This window comes from Triturus cristatus, chromosome 3_1 (assembly GCF_964204655.1).
Source record: "Triturus cristatus chromosome 3_1, aTriCri1.1, whole genome shotgun sequence".
Taxonomy (NCBI): domain Eukaryota; kingdom Metazoa; phylum Chordata; class Amphibia; order Caudata; family Salamandridae; genus Triturus; species Triturus cristatus.
Window position 1 is genome coordinate 1,064,687,182 of NC_140583.1, and position 16,644 is coordinate 1,064,703,825.

At 46.3% G+C, this 16,644-nt stretch overlaps 1 protein-coding gene across 1 annotated transcript; it reads right to left on the minus strand.

The window, feature by feature from the left end:
- Positions 1-10,999: 10,999 nt before the first annotated feature.
- LOC146861533 (histone H2A-like) lies at positions 11,000-11,665 on the minus strand. The gene has a single exon (XM_085646449.1). The coding sequence runs from the start codon at positions 11,560-11,562 to the stop codon at positions 11,125-11,127; it is 438 nt and encodes a 145-aa protein (XP_085502575.1). The 5' UTR covers positions 11,563-11,665; the 3' UTR covers positions 11,000-11,124.
- Positions 11,666-16,644: the final 4,979 nt, after the last annotated feature.

A 16,644-nucleotide genomic window follows, 5' to 3' on the forward strand; every position in this document is an offset into this window, starting at 1 on the left:
GCTTGGCTGGTGGTGTGCGTGGAATGGTGCTTGGCTGGTGGTGTGCGTGGAATGGTGCTTGGGTGGTGGTGTCCGTGGACTGGAGCTTGGCTGGCGGTGTGCGTGGACTGGCGATTGGCTGGCGGTGTGCTTGGACTGGCGCTTGGCTAGCGGTGTGCGTGGACTGGTGTTTGGCTAGCGGTGTGCGTGGACTGGTGTTTGGCTAGCGGTGTGCGTGGACTGGCGCTCTGCTAGCGGTGTGTGTGGACTGGTGCTTGGCTGGCTGTGTGTGAGTAGTGACTTTCTGCTGGTCACTACACACACTGCTAGCTGAGTGCCACTCCACGCAATCCATCAGCCTGTGTAGTTGCTGTGTCTGGATTGTGGGCGTGTGAAAGTGATGGGCCCTTGAATGGCGCTGTGTGCTGGTGTGAGTTTTGTTATGTGATGGCCCCGCAGCTGGCGGTGTGAATGGTTTTGTATGTCTCACACGTATGAAAGGTGCATGAATGGCCTGTAAAGAGGTTGGTGCCTTGTCGTGGCTTTACAGCTCACGAGCTGTGAGTCAATGGTTCAGTTTCTCGCCCTTTCAATTATTACCAGTGCATTTCATTTCTGTGAAATCATTTGCTAATACAATTGTATCTACTGAACCATCACTCACCCTCGTGCCAAATCCAACCAGTATGTGTGTGTGCTTGCGGATTAGATGGCTGTGCAGTAATATTTGTCTTTCTGAAGCAGGGTGTACCGTGTCCCTTTTTGGTGAATTTTGTAATGTGTTGCTTTTGTGCCTGGTGGTGCGAATGGTCTTGTTTGTATCACGTATGAAAGGTGTGTGAATGGCCTGTAAAGTGGTTGGTGCCTTGACGTAGCTTTACAGCTCACGAGCTGCGAGTCATTGGTTTGTTTTTTTGTGAATTTAATTATTGACAGTGCATTTCATTTTTGTGAAATCTCTTGTTAATAAAATTTAATACACTGAACCATGACTCGCCCTCGTGCCAAATCCAACCAGTATGTGTATGTGTATGAGGAATAGATGGTTGTGCAGGAATCTTTGTCTTTAGTTTCTCTGCCAAGGTACACTTTCCATGCAAGAATAACCCACCAACTGTAGATATTGTCGAAAACCCATGGGAGTTCATGGTGATGTCTCTCTTCTGAATTCAAAAAGTTTGTTTATCCCCAATGTCCTGCAAACCTCAAAATGTCTGCCACATTTTCTTTGCAATATTATTACAAAATTCTCACGCTGTAGGAACATTAGTTAATCTGGTTTTGCAAGGGGGGTTACTTTGGTTTTTGGCCCGGTGCTCAGCGGCCATCTAGGGAAACCTACCAAACCCACACATTTCTGAAAACTAGACACCCGGCGGCTTTCAGGGAGGTATGGCTTGCGTGGATCCCCCATTGTTTCCTTACCCAGAATCCCCTGCAAACCTCAATTTTAGCTGAAAAAATCACTTTTTTCACACATTTTGGGGTGGGAAAGTTGTGGCATCACCGGGCTCACACAAATTTACCACCACCCAGTGTTCCCCCAGGTCTCCCGGTAAAAATGGTGCCTCACTTGTGTGGGAGGCCCAAGTACCCGCGGCAGGCAAGGGCCCAAAACGTAGTGAGGCGACATCAAAATGGCCTATCGCAAAACCACCTAGTTTTGCAAGGGGGGTCACTTTGGTTTTTGACCCGGTGCTCGGCGGCCATCTAGGGAAACCTACCAAACCCACGCATTTCTGAAAACTAGACACCCGGCGGCTTCCAGGAAGGTATGGCTTGCGTGGATCCCCCAACGTTTCCTTACCCAGAATCCCCTGCAAACCTCCATTTCTGCTGAAAAAATCACTTTTTTCACACATTTTGGGGTGGGAAAGTTGTGGCATCACCAGGCTCACACAAATTTACCACCACCCAGCGTTCCCCCAGGTCTCCCGGTAAAAATGGTGCCTCACTTGTGTGGGAGGCCCAAGTACCCGCGGCAGGCAAGGGCCCAAAACGTAGTGAGGCGACATCAAAATGGCCTATCGCAAAACCACCTGGTTTTGCAAGGGGGGTCACTTTGGTTTTTGACCCGGTGCTCGGCAGCCATCTAGGGAAACCTACCAAACCCACGCATTTCTGAAAACTAGACACCCGGCGGCTTCCAGGAAGGTATGGCTTGCGTGGATCCCCCAACGTTTCCTTACCCAGAATCCCCTGCAAACCTCCATTTCTGCTGAAAAAATCACTTTTTTCACACATTTTGGGGTGGGAAAGTTGTGGCATCACCAGGCTCACACAAATTTACCACCACCCAGCGTTCCCCCAGGTCTCCCGGTAAAAATGGTGCCTCACTTGTGTGGGAGGCCCAAGTACCCGCGGCAGGCAAGGGCCCAAAACGTAGTGAGGCGACATCAAAATGGCCTATCGCAAAACCACCTGGTTTTGCAAGGGGGGTCACTTTGGTGTTGGACCCGGTGCTCGGCGGCCATCTAGGGAAACCTACCAAACCCACGCATTTCTGAAAACTAGACACCCGGCGGCTTCCAGGGAGGTATGGCTTGCATGGATCCCCCAACGTTTCCTTACCCAGAATCCCCTGCAAACCTCAATTTTTGCTGAAAAAATCACTTTTTTCACACATTTCGGGGTGGGAAAGTTGTGGCATCACCGGGCTCACACAAATTTACCACCACCCAGCGTTCCCCCAGGTCTCCTGGTAAAAATGGTGCCTCACTTGTGTGGGAGGCCCAAGTACCCGCGGCAGGCAAGGGCCCAAAACGTAGTGAGGCGACATCAAAATGGCCTATCGCAAAACCACCTGGTTTTGCAAGGGGGGTGACTTTGGTTTTTGACCCGGTGCTCGGCGGCCATCTAGGGAAACCTACCAAACCCACGCATTTCTGAAAACTAGACACCCGGCGGCTTCCAGGGAGGTATGGCTTGCGTGGATCCCCAAAAGTTTCCTTACCCAGAATCCCCTGCAAACCTCAATTTTTGCTGAAAACATCACTTTTTTCACACATTTTGGGGTGGGAAAGTTGTGGCATCACCGGGCTCACACAAATTTACCACCACCCAGCGTTCCCCCAGGTCTCCCGGTAAAAATGGTGCCTCACTTGTGTGGGAGGCCCAAGTACCCGCGGTAGGCAAGGGCCCAAAACATAGTGAGGCGACATCAAAATGGCCTATCGCAAAACCACCTGGTTTTGCAAGGGGGGTCTCTTTGGTTTTTGACCCGGTGCTCGGCGGCCATCTAGGGAAACCTACCAAACCCACGCATTTCTGAAAACTAGACACCCGGCGGCTTCCAGGGAGGTATGGCTTGCGTGGATCCCCCAACGTCGCGGGCACTAGGCCGACCCGTACAAGTGAGGTACCATTTTTCTCGTAGGACTTTGGGGAACGCGGGGTGGGTGGAAATTTGTGGATCCACGCAGATTCCAGAGCTTTCCATCCCAGAAATGTGGGGAAAATGTGTTTTTTTGGTCATTTTTTTACGTTTGCAAGGGATTCTGGGTAATAGACTATGGTGGGAGGCAGTCAAGTCACCCCATCCTGGATTCCCCTGGGTGTCTAGTTTTCAAAAAATGTATAGGTTTGCTAGCTTTCCCTAGGTGCCGGCAGAGCTAGGGTTCAAAAACTACAGCTAGTCACTTTGCCAAAAAAGGGTCATTTTTCACTGCAAAATTGAGGTGTGCCCACGTTGCGTTTTGCGCAGTTTCCTGTTGCGGGCACTAGGCCGACCCGCACAAGTGAGGTACCATTTTTCTCGTAGGACTTTGGGGAACGCGGGGTGGGTGGAAATTTGTGAATCCACGCAGATTCCAGAACTCTCCATCACAGAAATGTGGGGAAAATGTGTTTTTTTTGTCAATTTTTTACGTTTGCAAGGGATTCTGGGTAACAGACCATGGTGGGAGGCAGTCAAGTCACCCCATCCTGGATTCCCCTGGGTGTCTAGTTTTCAAAAATGTATAGGTTTGCTAGGTTTCCCTAGGTGCCGGCAGGGCTAGGGTTCAAAAACTAGAGCAATACTCTTCGCAAAAAAAGTGTAAATTTTCAGCGTGAAAATGTGGTGCGTTCACCTTAGGTTTTGAGCCACTTCCTGTCGTGGGCACTATGCCTACCCACACAAGTGAGGTACCATTTTTATCGGGAGACTTAGGGTAGTTCAGATTTGTAAAGCAACTGTTAATACCTATTGATTGTTGATGCATTTCTCCCTTCCAAATGAAAGACATTGTGTAAAAAAAAAGTCATTTTGAAAAATGACCAATAATTGTCATGCAAGTATGAGTATACCCAATTTCGAAAATGTGCAAATATGCACTGTTTCTAAACTCTGTAATTTGTTCCCATTTCAGAAATACATAGGTGTCTTTCATACCGATTTTTCCATGTATACATTTTCCCACAATAATTGCTATATACCAGGAACAAAAAAAAAAAACATTACAAAATGCTGCTCAGTTTTTTACTCTGGGTTCGTTGGGCTCTTGGTGAACCTACAAGTCCTATATATCCCCACAACCAGGAAGGTCCACCGGATGTAACGGTACATTGCTTTCAAAGAGATGTCATAATTAGAAGAAGTTACAGGTGAAAACGTTGACTCAAAAGGCTGCTTTTTTCAACAAATTTTTAATTTTTCCTATATTTAACAGTTAGTTTCTATAAAGAAACCTTGATGGATCTACACAAATGACCCCTTGCTGAATTCAGAATGTTGTCTACTTTTCAAAAATGTATAGCTTTCCAGGATCCATTATTGCTTTTCTACCTATTTCTACCATTATCTGGAAGGAGGTTGAAAGCACAAAAAATAGGGTATGTCCCAGAAAAATGTCAAAACTGTGTAAAAAATGTTGGATTTCTGACAAAAATCTGTCATTCCCTAAAAGCTGGAGGAATGGTGATTTCAGCCCCACAAATCCTTTTTTGATATCATTTGCAGAGAAAAACCCAGACGCTTTCATTTGCAGCCACTTTTCCCCATTTTTCACAAAAAAAACAAAATTTTGCTGTATTTTGACTAATTTCTGGGAACCCTCTAGGAGAATCCACAAACCCTGGGTATCTTTAGAATCCCCATGATGTTGGAAGAAAAGGACGCAAATTTGGCGTGGATACCTAATGTGGTCAAAAAGTTACAGGGGCCTAAGCGCGCACTACCCCAAATAGCCCAAAAAAGGCTTAGCACAGGAGGGGAAAAGGCCTAGCAGGGGGGGGGTTAAAGAAACGGTATTGTTATTTACAATGTCAATAGCTTAATCACTCTCAAATACATAGTTGAATCAGCAGACTGAAGTGGGTGACCCTCCAATGCCCACCTTCTGCAAAACAGAACCAAAGAAGAAAGCAGGTAAAAGACAACACGGGCAGACGCAAAACTCACTTCCACAATAGTGCTGGCTGCACACCGCCACAGGTTTACGCACTGAGGGCAGGAGTGATGGAACCCATGGAAAATCTCCAATGTAGAAGTCTGATGAAGCAATGGATGAGGGCGCACGACTTACTCCTCACTGGTTCTCTGATTTACTCTTTACATTCACCTACTGAAATCAGACAGGGAGGTTCGTTGCGCCGTTCGTTACAAGGAAGGCACATCTTAAATAGACACACCTTTAAAAACTAAACAAAAACTTGACAGCAATACTATTTTTGCCAGATCTGAGCAAGAGTCTTGAAAGCCAAGACTATTTTCAAGGGGCAGGCATGCTTTCGAGGACTTATGTCACATGTGCAAAGGCAAAAAATAAAGAGGTTTGGTAGCCTTATCCGAGACCTAAAAATGACCAATAGGGCCACAAAACAACTTCCTGGGTTCATCGACAAGGCAGAGTTTGCCCAGAAAAGGCAGGGTTGGGCAGTGCTGCCTCCATACTCTGCCCGGTACCCACAACCTCACCTGACGACTCACCTTGCAGCATGATATTAATTCCCCTGGGGTATATATACCCTTCCGAGGACTGTATCCCTTCTTGGAACAGTCATGGCCGGACACCAAATGTCGCCTTTGCATCTACAGCCAAGAAAGCCTGCTTCATGTGTTGTGTACATGTTCACCCCTTAAGTGAAAACAGTTACGCCCCCTTTAAGGGCCCTGCACACCAGGTCTGGTCGTCCTGCTGTAATAACTCTTCTGAACGGAGACAATGTTCAGTTCGTGTGTAAGACAACTAGGTTCTTGCAGCTTCCACAGTACATTATGACCTTTTCCGGTGCCCCTATGGCTGCGTCCTGACGTATGACGCATTTGATCATTGTTTTTAAACTGTGCTACCTCTGAGAATGTGTTCTAAAGCTGTAATAGGGTCATTTTCTTTTTAAATGCACTGCAGCCACTTTTCTAAAATGCTTTTGTTGACATAATACTCACTTTGCATCCTGCAATGACTTCAGACAATTGGTAAAAAAATAATTATTTATTCATCATTTACTTAACTTGCCACAGTACTCAAGAAGCACTCAATATAGGCACTTTGCACCGTTCATTTGCACTTTTGCACGTTGTTCGTTCTTAGTGTGCCACAATGGGTTGTTTCACTTGTCCGATAGTCCAAGTTGATTTTCTGCTCTGCGTGCAAGGGGTTTGAATGGATATAGCGTACTATCATTTTAGTCCTTTTATCTTTCTTCTTGGTCTTTTATTGCATTTTAATGTGTTTTATGTATATGCAATGGTTTTAATTAACTTGACATGATAATAAATACATTGAAAACATTTTAAAAAACTTCTAAACCTACAGACATCACAGTTTGTAGGTTTGGCTCGCGGTAGAGAAATAAAGGCTGGCCCACATATAAAGAGGGGGGCACACAGGCTTCAAATGGTATATGTGTGATGAAAACAGATGGGGAGAGAGAAGAAACCAGAGAGAAAGTGCGAGGAAGACATAGGAACAGAGAAGAAAGAACAGAGCAGGTTAACGAGGGGGCGAGAGTGCGGCGGCGGAAAAGAGAAAGGGAAGGAGTGCAAAAAGAGGGGGAGAGAGCTTAAGAGCGTGAGGAAGAGGAGTGAAGGAAGATGAAGAGGGACCAGAGAAGTGGAAGTGAGGAAGGAAAGAAAGGACATGAACAGGAGGTAGAGGAGAGGGTAGTAAGAAAAGAAAAGGAGTAAAAAAGGGAGAAGGAAAGGAGTAAGAGAAGGAAGAACTGACAGGACAAGGAGCCGGAAGGGGGGAAAGATGGAGGACAGAGTCGTTGAGAATAAAGGAGGAAAAGGGCGGGAGAGCCATTAATAGGTGAAAAGAGCTGACAGAGTTTGTAATATAAAGGAGGCAAGAGGAAGAACAAAAGAGAGAAGAGTTTTGAAGGGAAGAGCCCAGTGGCGGGGTGCTCTCATGTCTGAGGAGCTGTGTGAAGGCTTCTTGGCACCTCTCACTTCCGATTCGCTGAAGCCGCTCCTGTCTTTGAAGCGCGCCTCGGTCCCTGGCAGACCGTCCCCCTAACAAGACGCCTGCTTCCTGGCCCCGTCTGCCTGCCACCCTGTGCGCCGCGCTCCTGCTGCTCCGCGCGCTGCCAGCGTGCCAATGTGTGCTTCCGCCCGGGCTGCCTGGACGCAGAGCTCTGCTGCCCCGGGCTCCTGTGGGTTTTACCCTGGGCTTTAAGGGGGCCGGGTCCTGCTGGTGCAGATACTGGCTTTCTTTTAACAACCAAATGCATTCTGGTAGTTGCAGTCCTGGTCCTAATCCTGGTTACCACGAGTCGTTTCCATTGAACTACCACAGCTGGAAAGAATCATAATATAAGAAAAGAATCATCCGATAACCTTCCTCCTTGTCACACGAACAGAAAATCTGTCGTAACTTTCTGTACCGAGTCGCTGACGAATCGTTGCAAGTCACTGACCTGCAGCAAATTAAGTGTCCGCTTCATTACCTTAACAAAGAGCAGCTCAATCTCCTGAGATATGATGTCGTCAAATGCAACCTTTTCAGATGCAGCAGCCGAAAGGATAACCTATGCTAATAGTATAAGCAAACTCCCATTGAAGTGCATTTCAGTGTGTGAGGCAGCACGTACACTTTACACGCTTTCTTTCCTTCTGCGCAGCGCACGCTTTTCAGAGCAGACCTGCGTAGATATCAGAACAAAGAACCAGCCAATCGCGCCACGCGCTAGATTCTGTCTATACGAGGTGTGACGTTTGGAGTGAGGGCGTGTTCCTGCACCCTGACGGTGAGTGAGGACAAGAGTGGGTGACCCGTGGTGCAAAGGTAGCTCGGAGAAACAGTGCAATCGCCCTGAACACCACCGCCTTTCTCCGAGGCGAAGCAGAAATGCCTCGGAGAAAGGCAGCGGTGTTTCCGGATTCGGGGGCGTGTTTTGCTTTTCTCTCCTCTTGCCATTGGCTGGAGGAGATAATCAGAAAAGTTGGGGAAAAAACGCCCCCGAATCCGAAAAGGACGGGGCCTGTTCGGAGTGACTGACCTCTTCTCCAATGGCTGGCCAGCATTCAAGAGGCCAGCCAATGGAGAACAGGGGAGAAGAGGGGCGGGTTCCAGCCCCTCTTCTCCAAGTCATTATCTCTCGCAAGCGAGACTGCGCAAGCGCAGCCTTTGCTAGCAGAGACCTAAAAATGAATTTACTCAATGGGAAATGCACTGTAGTACATTATGACACATTTTATACTTGCATTACACACAATAATATAGACGGATACAAACTGCAAATAGTTTTAGGATAAAATGGAGCTTCCAAAATGTAGATGTTAGTAATGTAAGACTAAGTAATGCTTTTTTTTTTTGCATACCTGTCCCTTCAAGACCTCTGCAAAAACAACAGTTGATGGACAGAATGCAGAACAATGACATACATTCACCCCAGTACAGAGATCTGGGCCTAAATCCATCGTTTTTTTGCTCACCATGCCATTCCAGTTTGAACCCAGCCATATGCAAATCATTCTTGACCCTGTGCCTCATGGGAACAGTCCAGCCTGAACTGCCAAGCCAGGTCCTCCCTGGACTGGAAACAAGCATCCTAGGACCGGTTTCGGGGTTTCACCCCTCTTCAGCCAGGATAGCTTGATTCCAGTGGCATGGAGAGCACAGGACACATGTATATATACAGACACTCCTAAGTATTTAGGAGTGTAAACATAAAATACACAATTATATATATGCATATATTAAAAATATATAGGTATACAAGACAGACGTTGGTACCTACCTGCTAAAAAAAATTTTGTTTAAAGAATACGCATTTACCATGTGAATGTAAGTATTTTACAGGAAACTAAACACTTCAATTATAGGGTTTATACTTGCATGTGAAATACTTATATATGCGTTTAAATCAGTTACAACGCATGTCTTTACCATTCGCTGTAAATGCCTATGCACTGTACAAACGTGTGGGAAACTTAAATGTAAAACTGAGGGTGCTAAAATTGTTCAAAGTATACCTTACCTAGTTTCTTGATTCGGAAAGGATTAGGAAGCTCCAGATGTGATTCGCCAGAAAGGGTTAGGGTTCAATTGGGAATACTGGAAGCAAATGCTTGCCCACAAGTAAACCCTAATGGTTACATCAGAAGCGAGAGGTCATCCATCTGGGCTGGAAGCAGACACTTACCCATAGATAATGGAAAAGATTCATTGTGTTCATGTTGGCTAAGTAAGGAATAAGCTATTCATTACGTAATGCCTGCATCAGACACCATCCCAATTTGTAGAGGTCTGCAATTTGAGTGTTTACTAATGGGATTTATTCTTGACACCTTGACAATTTAATGGTCTACTATAGCTGAAAGACTTGTGAAAGAAAGTCAGCAAGCAGTGAAATGGCCACATCACGAATTTAACATGTTATTACTTTTCGTGCAAACATGCGGCAGCCTCGTTTAGGTCCAATTTCCCCTTATGTAGCATTCGCTTGTAAAACCAACAAAAAAAAAGGGCTCCGAACCAGAGCAAGGAATATGGACTTTGCCAATGCTAGTTTTGAAAGGGCGTAGCAGGTCAAAAAAACTTTGGAGCGAAGATTAGCCCCAATTACCCGCTGCAAAACAAACCCACGGGGCGAGCGACCTAGGCTATACGTCTGACAGTACTGAGGCAAGTGGCAGTACGGTGCTACACACGAACAAAAAGTACCACGTGCAGACCAGCTTTTAATGGGGAGAAAGGAAAGGGATGTTGTAAACAAAGTAACAGAATGCCAAATGAAGCTCGATACAGAAAACAACGCTAATATCAGATGGATAGAAAATGCAGGCGGTGCAGGGTAGTGTGTTGACGTAAACAGCAGGCTAATAAAAAGCATGGCCGGAAATGGGTGCAGGTTATGACGGGCAGCACGAAAATAAGTAGACTCAATGTAGCCGTCCCCAAGGGAAGACCGGATGGTGGAGATTCGGATGGTAGTATATTGCGGTGCAATATTGCAGAGAAAAATCTGACGGCATGACGGAACGCAGTTATGCGCGGTATCGAGGAGGCGTGCTCGGTGGGCATACAGTAATCAGAACTAGAGAACGGATGAGTAAGCCACAAGAGACCAAGGGTGGTCAGAAACGTTGAAAGGAATGCGGGCCGAAACGCTTAAGATGTCAGGGTGATTGGAGGGGAAAGAGAGAATCAGTAGCGGCATGGCGCATCTGTTGGCGGGAACAATACGGGTGAAATGGGGTATGGTAAGAAAGCAATTTTAAGGGTTGTGGCGTAAAGCAAATACTAGTTTAGGGGGGGACGTCATGTGTAAAGGCGCGCTAGCAAGTACACCAATATAAATGGATAGGCGATATAAACTAAGCCATCCCAACAAGGCTAGACTGGAACAGACAATTGGGGGGGGGGGAGAGAAACAGAACGTGAGGCGAAGAGAAAGAGTAACTAGTAAAGGTGAAATTGGTAAAGGCAAAGAATATAGGGACATCGAAACTGACAGAAAATTAGGTGGGGCATCGAGTACGTGTTCAATAACAAGAGCTACTGCAAAAAGAAGAAAATCGCAGATTAAGAGACCAGAAACGTGCTAAGAAAGACGCAGCGCGTGGACACAAAACGCATTAAATGACACCACCATATTCGCATATCTCTTTTAATTACTCTCACGCTAGTAGTAAGTCAGCTCTTTCATGAATAGTTGGGCGGCCCTTAAAAGGGCCTTTGGGTCTTTCTCGTCTGTCCGGTTTGCTGCTCCTAGGAATCTTCAGAACTCTTGGCTCTGCTGGGAGCTCTTCTTGCCTTTGCTTTTGCTCGGAGAAGGTGCAGCCGCCGCCACTGCGGTCTTCTTGGGCAACAGTACGGCCTGGATGTTGGGCAGCACTCCGCCCTGTGCGATTGTGACGCCGCCCAGCAGCTTGTTGAGCTCTTCGTCGTTCCGCACAGCCAGCTGCAGGTGGCGGGGGATGATGCGGGTCTTCTTGTTGTCGCGCGCCGCGTTACCTGCAAGCTCGAGGATCTCGGCCGTCAGGTACTCGAGGACAGCAGCCAGGTAGACTGGCGCGCCGGCACCCACACGCTCGGCATAGTTGCCCTTGCGAAGCAGGCGATGAACACGGCCAACGGGAAACTGAAGGCCAGCGCGGGAAGAACGGGTCTTGGACTTAGCGCGAGCCTTGCCGCTGGTTTTTCCTCGTCCTGACATGATGGCGATTTGTGGTAAACGCTACAAAGCAGAAGTATACCGACTGATAATGGCGCTATGAGCTGTCCTGCCGGTATATATGCGAATCGTCTCACGGCTGATGACCAATGGAGAAGGGTGTAATGTCGAGAGGCGGAGACTAGCCACCCCTAAGCCACTCTCGTGTCATTGTGCTAAGGAAGCGATATATACTGACCAATCAGTCTGCGCAGCAATGGAGAAGAAGTCAGTTCGTGATTGGATGTTCATCTAAGCCACCGAAAATGCTTCCGGAAATGTTTTCAGGCGCGATATCCCCCAACCAATCGGCAGTTAGCGCGCGAATATTAAAATAAAAAAAAAAAGAAGGTAGACGAGACATGCACTCGCGCCCAAATGAACGCGCAACTTTCTTGGTGGGGGAGGGGAAATGTACCTTCATAAATGATTGCCTTGTTTTGATCAAACATGTAATAAATGCGCACCCACGCATTCGGAGAGCCCTCGCTTTTTACACACCAGTTTACGGCGCGGTAGTGTGTTCCCTGTAACTTCACTTTCAACAGTGTGTTGAAATAAAAGAAACTGACGTCTTCGTGATTAACAACTTTATTGTTCAAACCAACACGGAGACTCCAACAGCGGAGCCGGCAGAACCTGTGGCGTGTTGCGTGGTCAACTGTCAAAACAGACGGCAGCTGATCACGTCAGGGCACGGACGTCACAACTGATACGGCGTATCAGTTGGGACACATGGCAAAGGGACTACGGTGTCCACGCAGGGACAGGGTTAAACACAACACATCCTCTTCCCTATGGAAGAGAGGGAAAGAGGAAAACACATTGGGAGAGCGATGGAGCTCACTCACATACGAAGTCTTTCAGCCTAGCAGGGGGACCCAGGAGTCTGCCTGCTCTGCTTGTGGTTGCCAGTGGTGAATTGTCCAGACTGGGTGTTTTGGTAACTTGCATCTGACAACGTCTCCTTTTGGACTAGGCACCGGAATCTGACTTGGTGGACTCATTACTGCTTGGTCGGTACTAGTCATCCTGTCTTGAGACACCTCACTCTCCGAATCATAGTCAATGGTTTGCCTGCGTCCGTCTGGGTTCACGGGTTCAATGCAGGGATAGTCTGATCCGGTAGATGCTTCTTTTGCATGTTTGACTGCAGATAATTTTGAAAAATGCCACACCTTCCCATCACTCAGGAGTGCTGAGTTACAGTACACTTTCTGGACTTGGTACGGCGGGGTATACTTTCCTTGACCTTTTGTGATGTGTCCACTTTTCTTCACTTTCACATAATCCCCTTCATTGAGTACTACCGCTTTACTACCATGGGTTTTGTCATAGTATACTTTCGCCCTTGCTTGTGACTCGGCAAGTTTATCTTGTACCAATTTAGCTGACCAGTCAACCTTTCTTGCCGCCTTGATCCAACCAACATTGTCTTTGGACAAAGGTGTCCTTCCTCGCATCAGTTCAAATGGACTGTTTCCTGTTGTCTCGCATGGGGTGATCCTGTACGCCCATATTGTCTTCATTGTTTCATTCTTCCATGGCAAATCATTGCTTTTGGCTATTTGTATTATGCCCTTGATGACTCTATTGAATCGCTCAACTGCTCCGTTCCCAGCCGGATGGTAGACAGATGTGGTCTTGTGGCAGATGTTGTGCCTCTTCATGTATTCTTAGAATATTTCAGACATGAATTGTGTTCCGTTGTCACTTAAAACTATCTTGGGTAGGCCTTCGCGGCAGAAGATGCTATCCATGAACTTCACAATGTTCACTGCTTCAGGATTTTGAGTGAACAGTACTTCAGGCCATTTTGAGAAATGATCTATCATGACACAGACATACCATTTCTCATGTTCTTCAGTAATAGGACCCATTATGTCTATGCCTATCCTCTCCCATGGCATGCTTGGGCTTGTCAGGGGATGGAGAGGTAGTCTAAATGTGACTTGCGTTTTGTCCGCTGACATGCAAAGAGCACATTCTCTCACTGTTCGTTCAATCTCCAAGCCGACACCTGGCCACCAGTATAGATTTTTAACTCTCTCTTTGGTTTTGCTGATGCCCAAATGACCCTCATGACATACTTCAAGTAGTTTGCTCCTAAGCCTGGAAGGAGGGATGAACTTCCCACCCCTGAGTAGGAATCCATCTTCAAGGGACAGTTCGTTTTTAATCTCCCAGTACGCTTGGAGCTGGTCATTGAGTTCTCTTTTGTTGCACCAGCCGTCTCTCATGAATGATATTACTTGTCTAATATTGCCATCATTCTCTTGCTCCTTGAACCATTCGTCCCTGGTTATGTTGCTATTCTGCTCTAGGACCGCCGCTATGGCATTTTCTTCCACGTCAGGGGGTGTCTCTTCGCTTTGGTGCTCCACAGGCATTCTACTGAGAAAGTCAGCGACAACATTTTTTACTCCAGGCACGTATTCGATCTCATATATGTAATCAAACAACCGGACAGAAAGCCTAGCTAGGCGTGGTGAGGCTGTGTACAAACCTTTAGTGGTGAAGACTTTCGTCAACGGTTTGTGGTCTGTACATAAAGTGATTTTGCGGCCCCACACAAAATGTCTGAAGTGTTCCAACGCCCACACACACGCCAACGCTTCCCGTTCGATTACAGAAAAGTTCTCTTCAGAGGGTGTGAGGGAGCGTGATGCAAAGGCTATGGTGTACTCTATCCCTTCGGAGTTTTTTTGTGAAAGTACTGCCCCCAAACCCTTGTTACTTGCATCCGTTGTGACGAAGCTCTTAAGGGTCGTGTCAAATCCCTTGAGGGGCAGTGCTGCGCACATTTCATCTTTAATGTTTTTAAAGCTACGGTCACAGTCTTCCGACCATATAAATCTGTTCTTCAACTTGAGCAGTTGCCTTAAATCGTATGTCTTGTGGGAAAAGTTCTTGATAAATCTTGCATAGAATTCCACCATCCCTAGAAATGATCTCAGTTCATCCTTGTTGGTTGGAACTGGTGCATTCTGTATGGCGTCCATGAGTTCTTTCTTAGGGCTGATGCCATCACCTGTTATTCGATGGCCAAGGTAGTTAACAGAGTTGCACCCAAATTTACATTTGCTATACTCAGCAGTCAACCCTTTTTGGTTTAAAACCTCAAGCACCTGTCTCACTCTCTTATCATGTTCCTCTTTTGTTTTACCCATGACTAAAATGTCATCTTGGAAGATCAAAATGTCATCCACACCATCGAACAAATTGTGCATTAATCTTTGGAACATTGCGGCAGCCGAGGCCAGCCCAAATGGTACTCTTGTAAACCGATAGCAACCAAATGGCGTAATAAATGTTGTCAGTTTTTTGCTGTCTTTATGGAGGGGCACCTGGTGGTAGGCTGACTTAAGATCGATCGTTGAAAACCACCGTACACCCTTCGTGGTTGCTAGCATCTCATTTATTTTGGGTAATGGGTACTGTTCAATCACAATGTTCTTATTAAGATCACGTAAATCGACACACAACCTCAATTTGCCATTAGGTCGTTTTGCAACCACTAAAGGTGCGACCCATTCTGAGGCCTCCACCTTCTCAATTATCCCTTCATCCAGCAGTTTCTTGAGTTGCTCTTTAACTTCTCCCTTGATGGCGAAAGGTATATTTCTTACCTTGTGTACAGTTGGGGTGGTGATTGGTTTCAGTCTGATTTTGTGCTGGTATCCCTTAAGTGCGCCAATCTCCTTGCTGAAAACCTGCGGATACTCGTGACATAGGTTTTCACACGATCCTTCCTGCTCTGTCACTACCAGTACGGGGTCATGTCTTCTGGGATCCAGTATGATGCCCAGTTCACCCTGGTCCATCCAACCCAGAACCGATGGCCCTACTTTAGAAACATAGAGTTTGCTTTGTGCCTCCCTACCTTTGTAGGCGAACAATAGAGTCCGGTAACCACACACTTCAATGGGTTCACCTGTGAATGACTTTATCTTAATATCTGGTTTGTTCAGTTTATCTCCTAATTTGCCTTTAAATTTTGCTATCCACACCTTCTCATTCACAATGGTGTAGGGCGACCCTGAATCTGCAACAATGCTTATGTTTACGCCTCCAATGGTCATTTCACACATTGGTTTTTTTGTTTTAGTTGCACTCAAATATGTACTGTCGCCTTTATTCCTTTCCTCAATATTAAGTACGAACATGTTCATATCTACTTCTTCATACCCTTCCTGTTTGTTCTCATCTTCCTCAGCCACTAATTTCACCTGTTTGTTTCTGCGTCTGTTGCATGCTTTAGCAAAATGTCCTTTCAGCCTGCAATTAGTACATGTTACCTCTCGAGCTGGGCATTTTGGATCGTTAGCCAGGTGATATGTGCTACCACATCTATAACAATGCCCCCAGACTTTAGTGTCTTGCTTCTGACTACTTCTGTTCCAATTTTGTTTAGTAGGGGTTTTTTGGTCGCTCACTTTGCTCACATTTTCAGCAGATTTCTTTTCTTTTTCCTCGTTGAGGATCGCTTTCGCACAGCGTCCCGTCAGTTCGGCCTTGCGAGCAATGCCGATTATATTTTGCAAAGGATATTCGCCCTTTGCCCACAGATTGTCCTGGAAGTTCTCATTGGATCCTTGCATAACAATCTGGTCGCGTATTAATTCATCGTGCAGTACACCGAAACGACAATTAATGGCAAGAGTTTTCAACACTGACACGTAATCATCTATTGATTCCTCCTTGCCCTGCTTTCTGTGAAAAAACTTGTAACGATCAACCCCTACACATACTGTGGGTTTATAATATGTGTTTAAATCATCTATAGCATTGAGGAAAACATCACCTTCATTTTCAGCTCTTATTTTTTTATTGATTGAGTTGTATACCTTTATGCCCCCAGCTCCTAGACAATGCATAAGCATTTTGTACTTTTTTCCGGCTTGACTTCATCATCCTCCTCTAATGTCGATATATAATTCATGAAATACTCTCTCCATTCTTCCCACTTTAGAGTAGGTTCGCCACCTCCACGTAAGAATGTTTCCAGTGGAGATAGATTCCAAACGCAGCCAGATGCCATGTTAGGGCTTGCGGATTAAGTTATTAAGTTGTTAAATACTATTT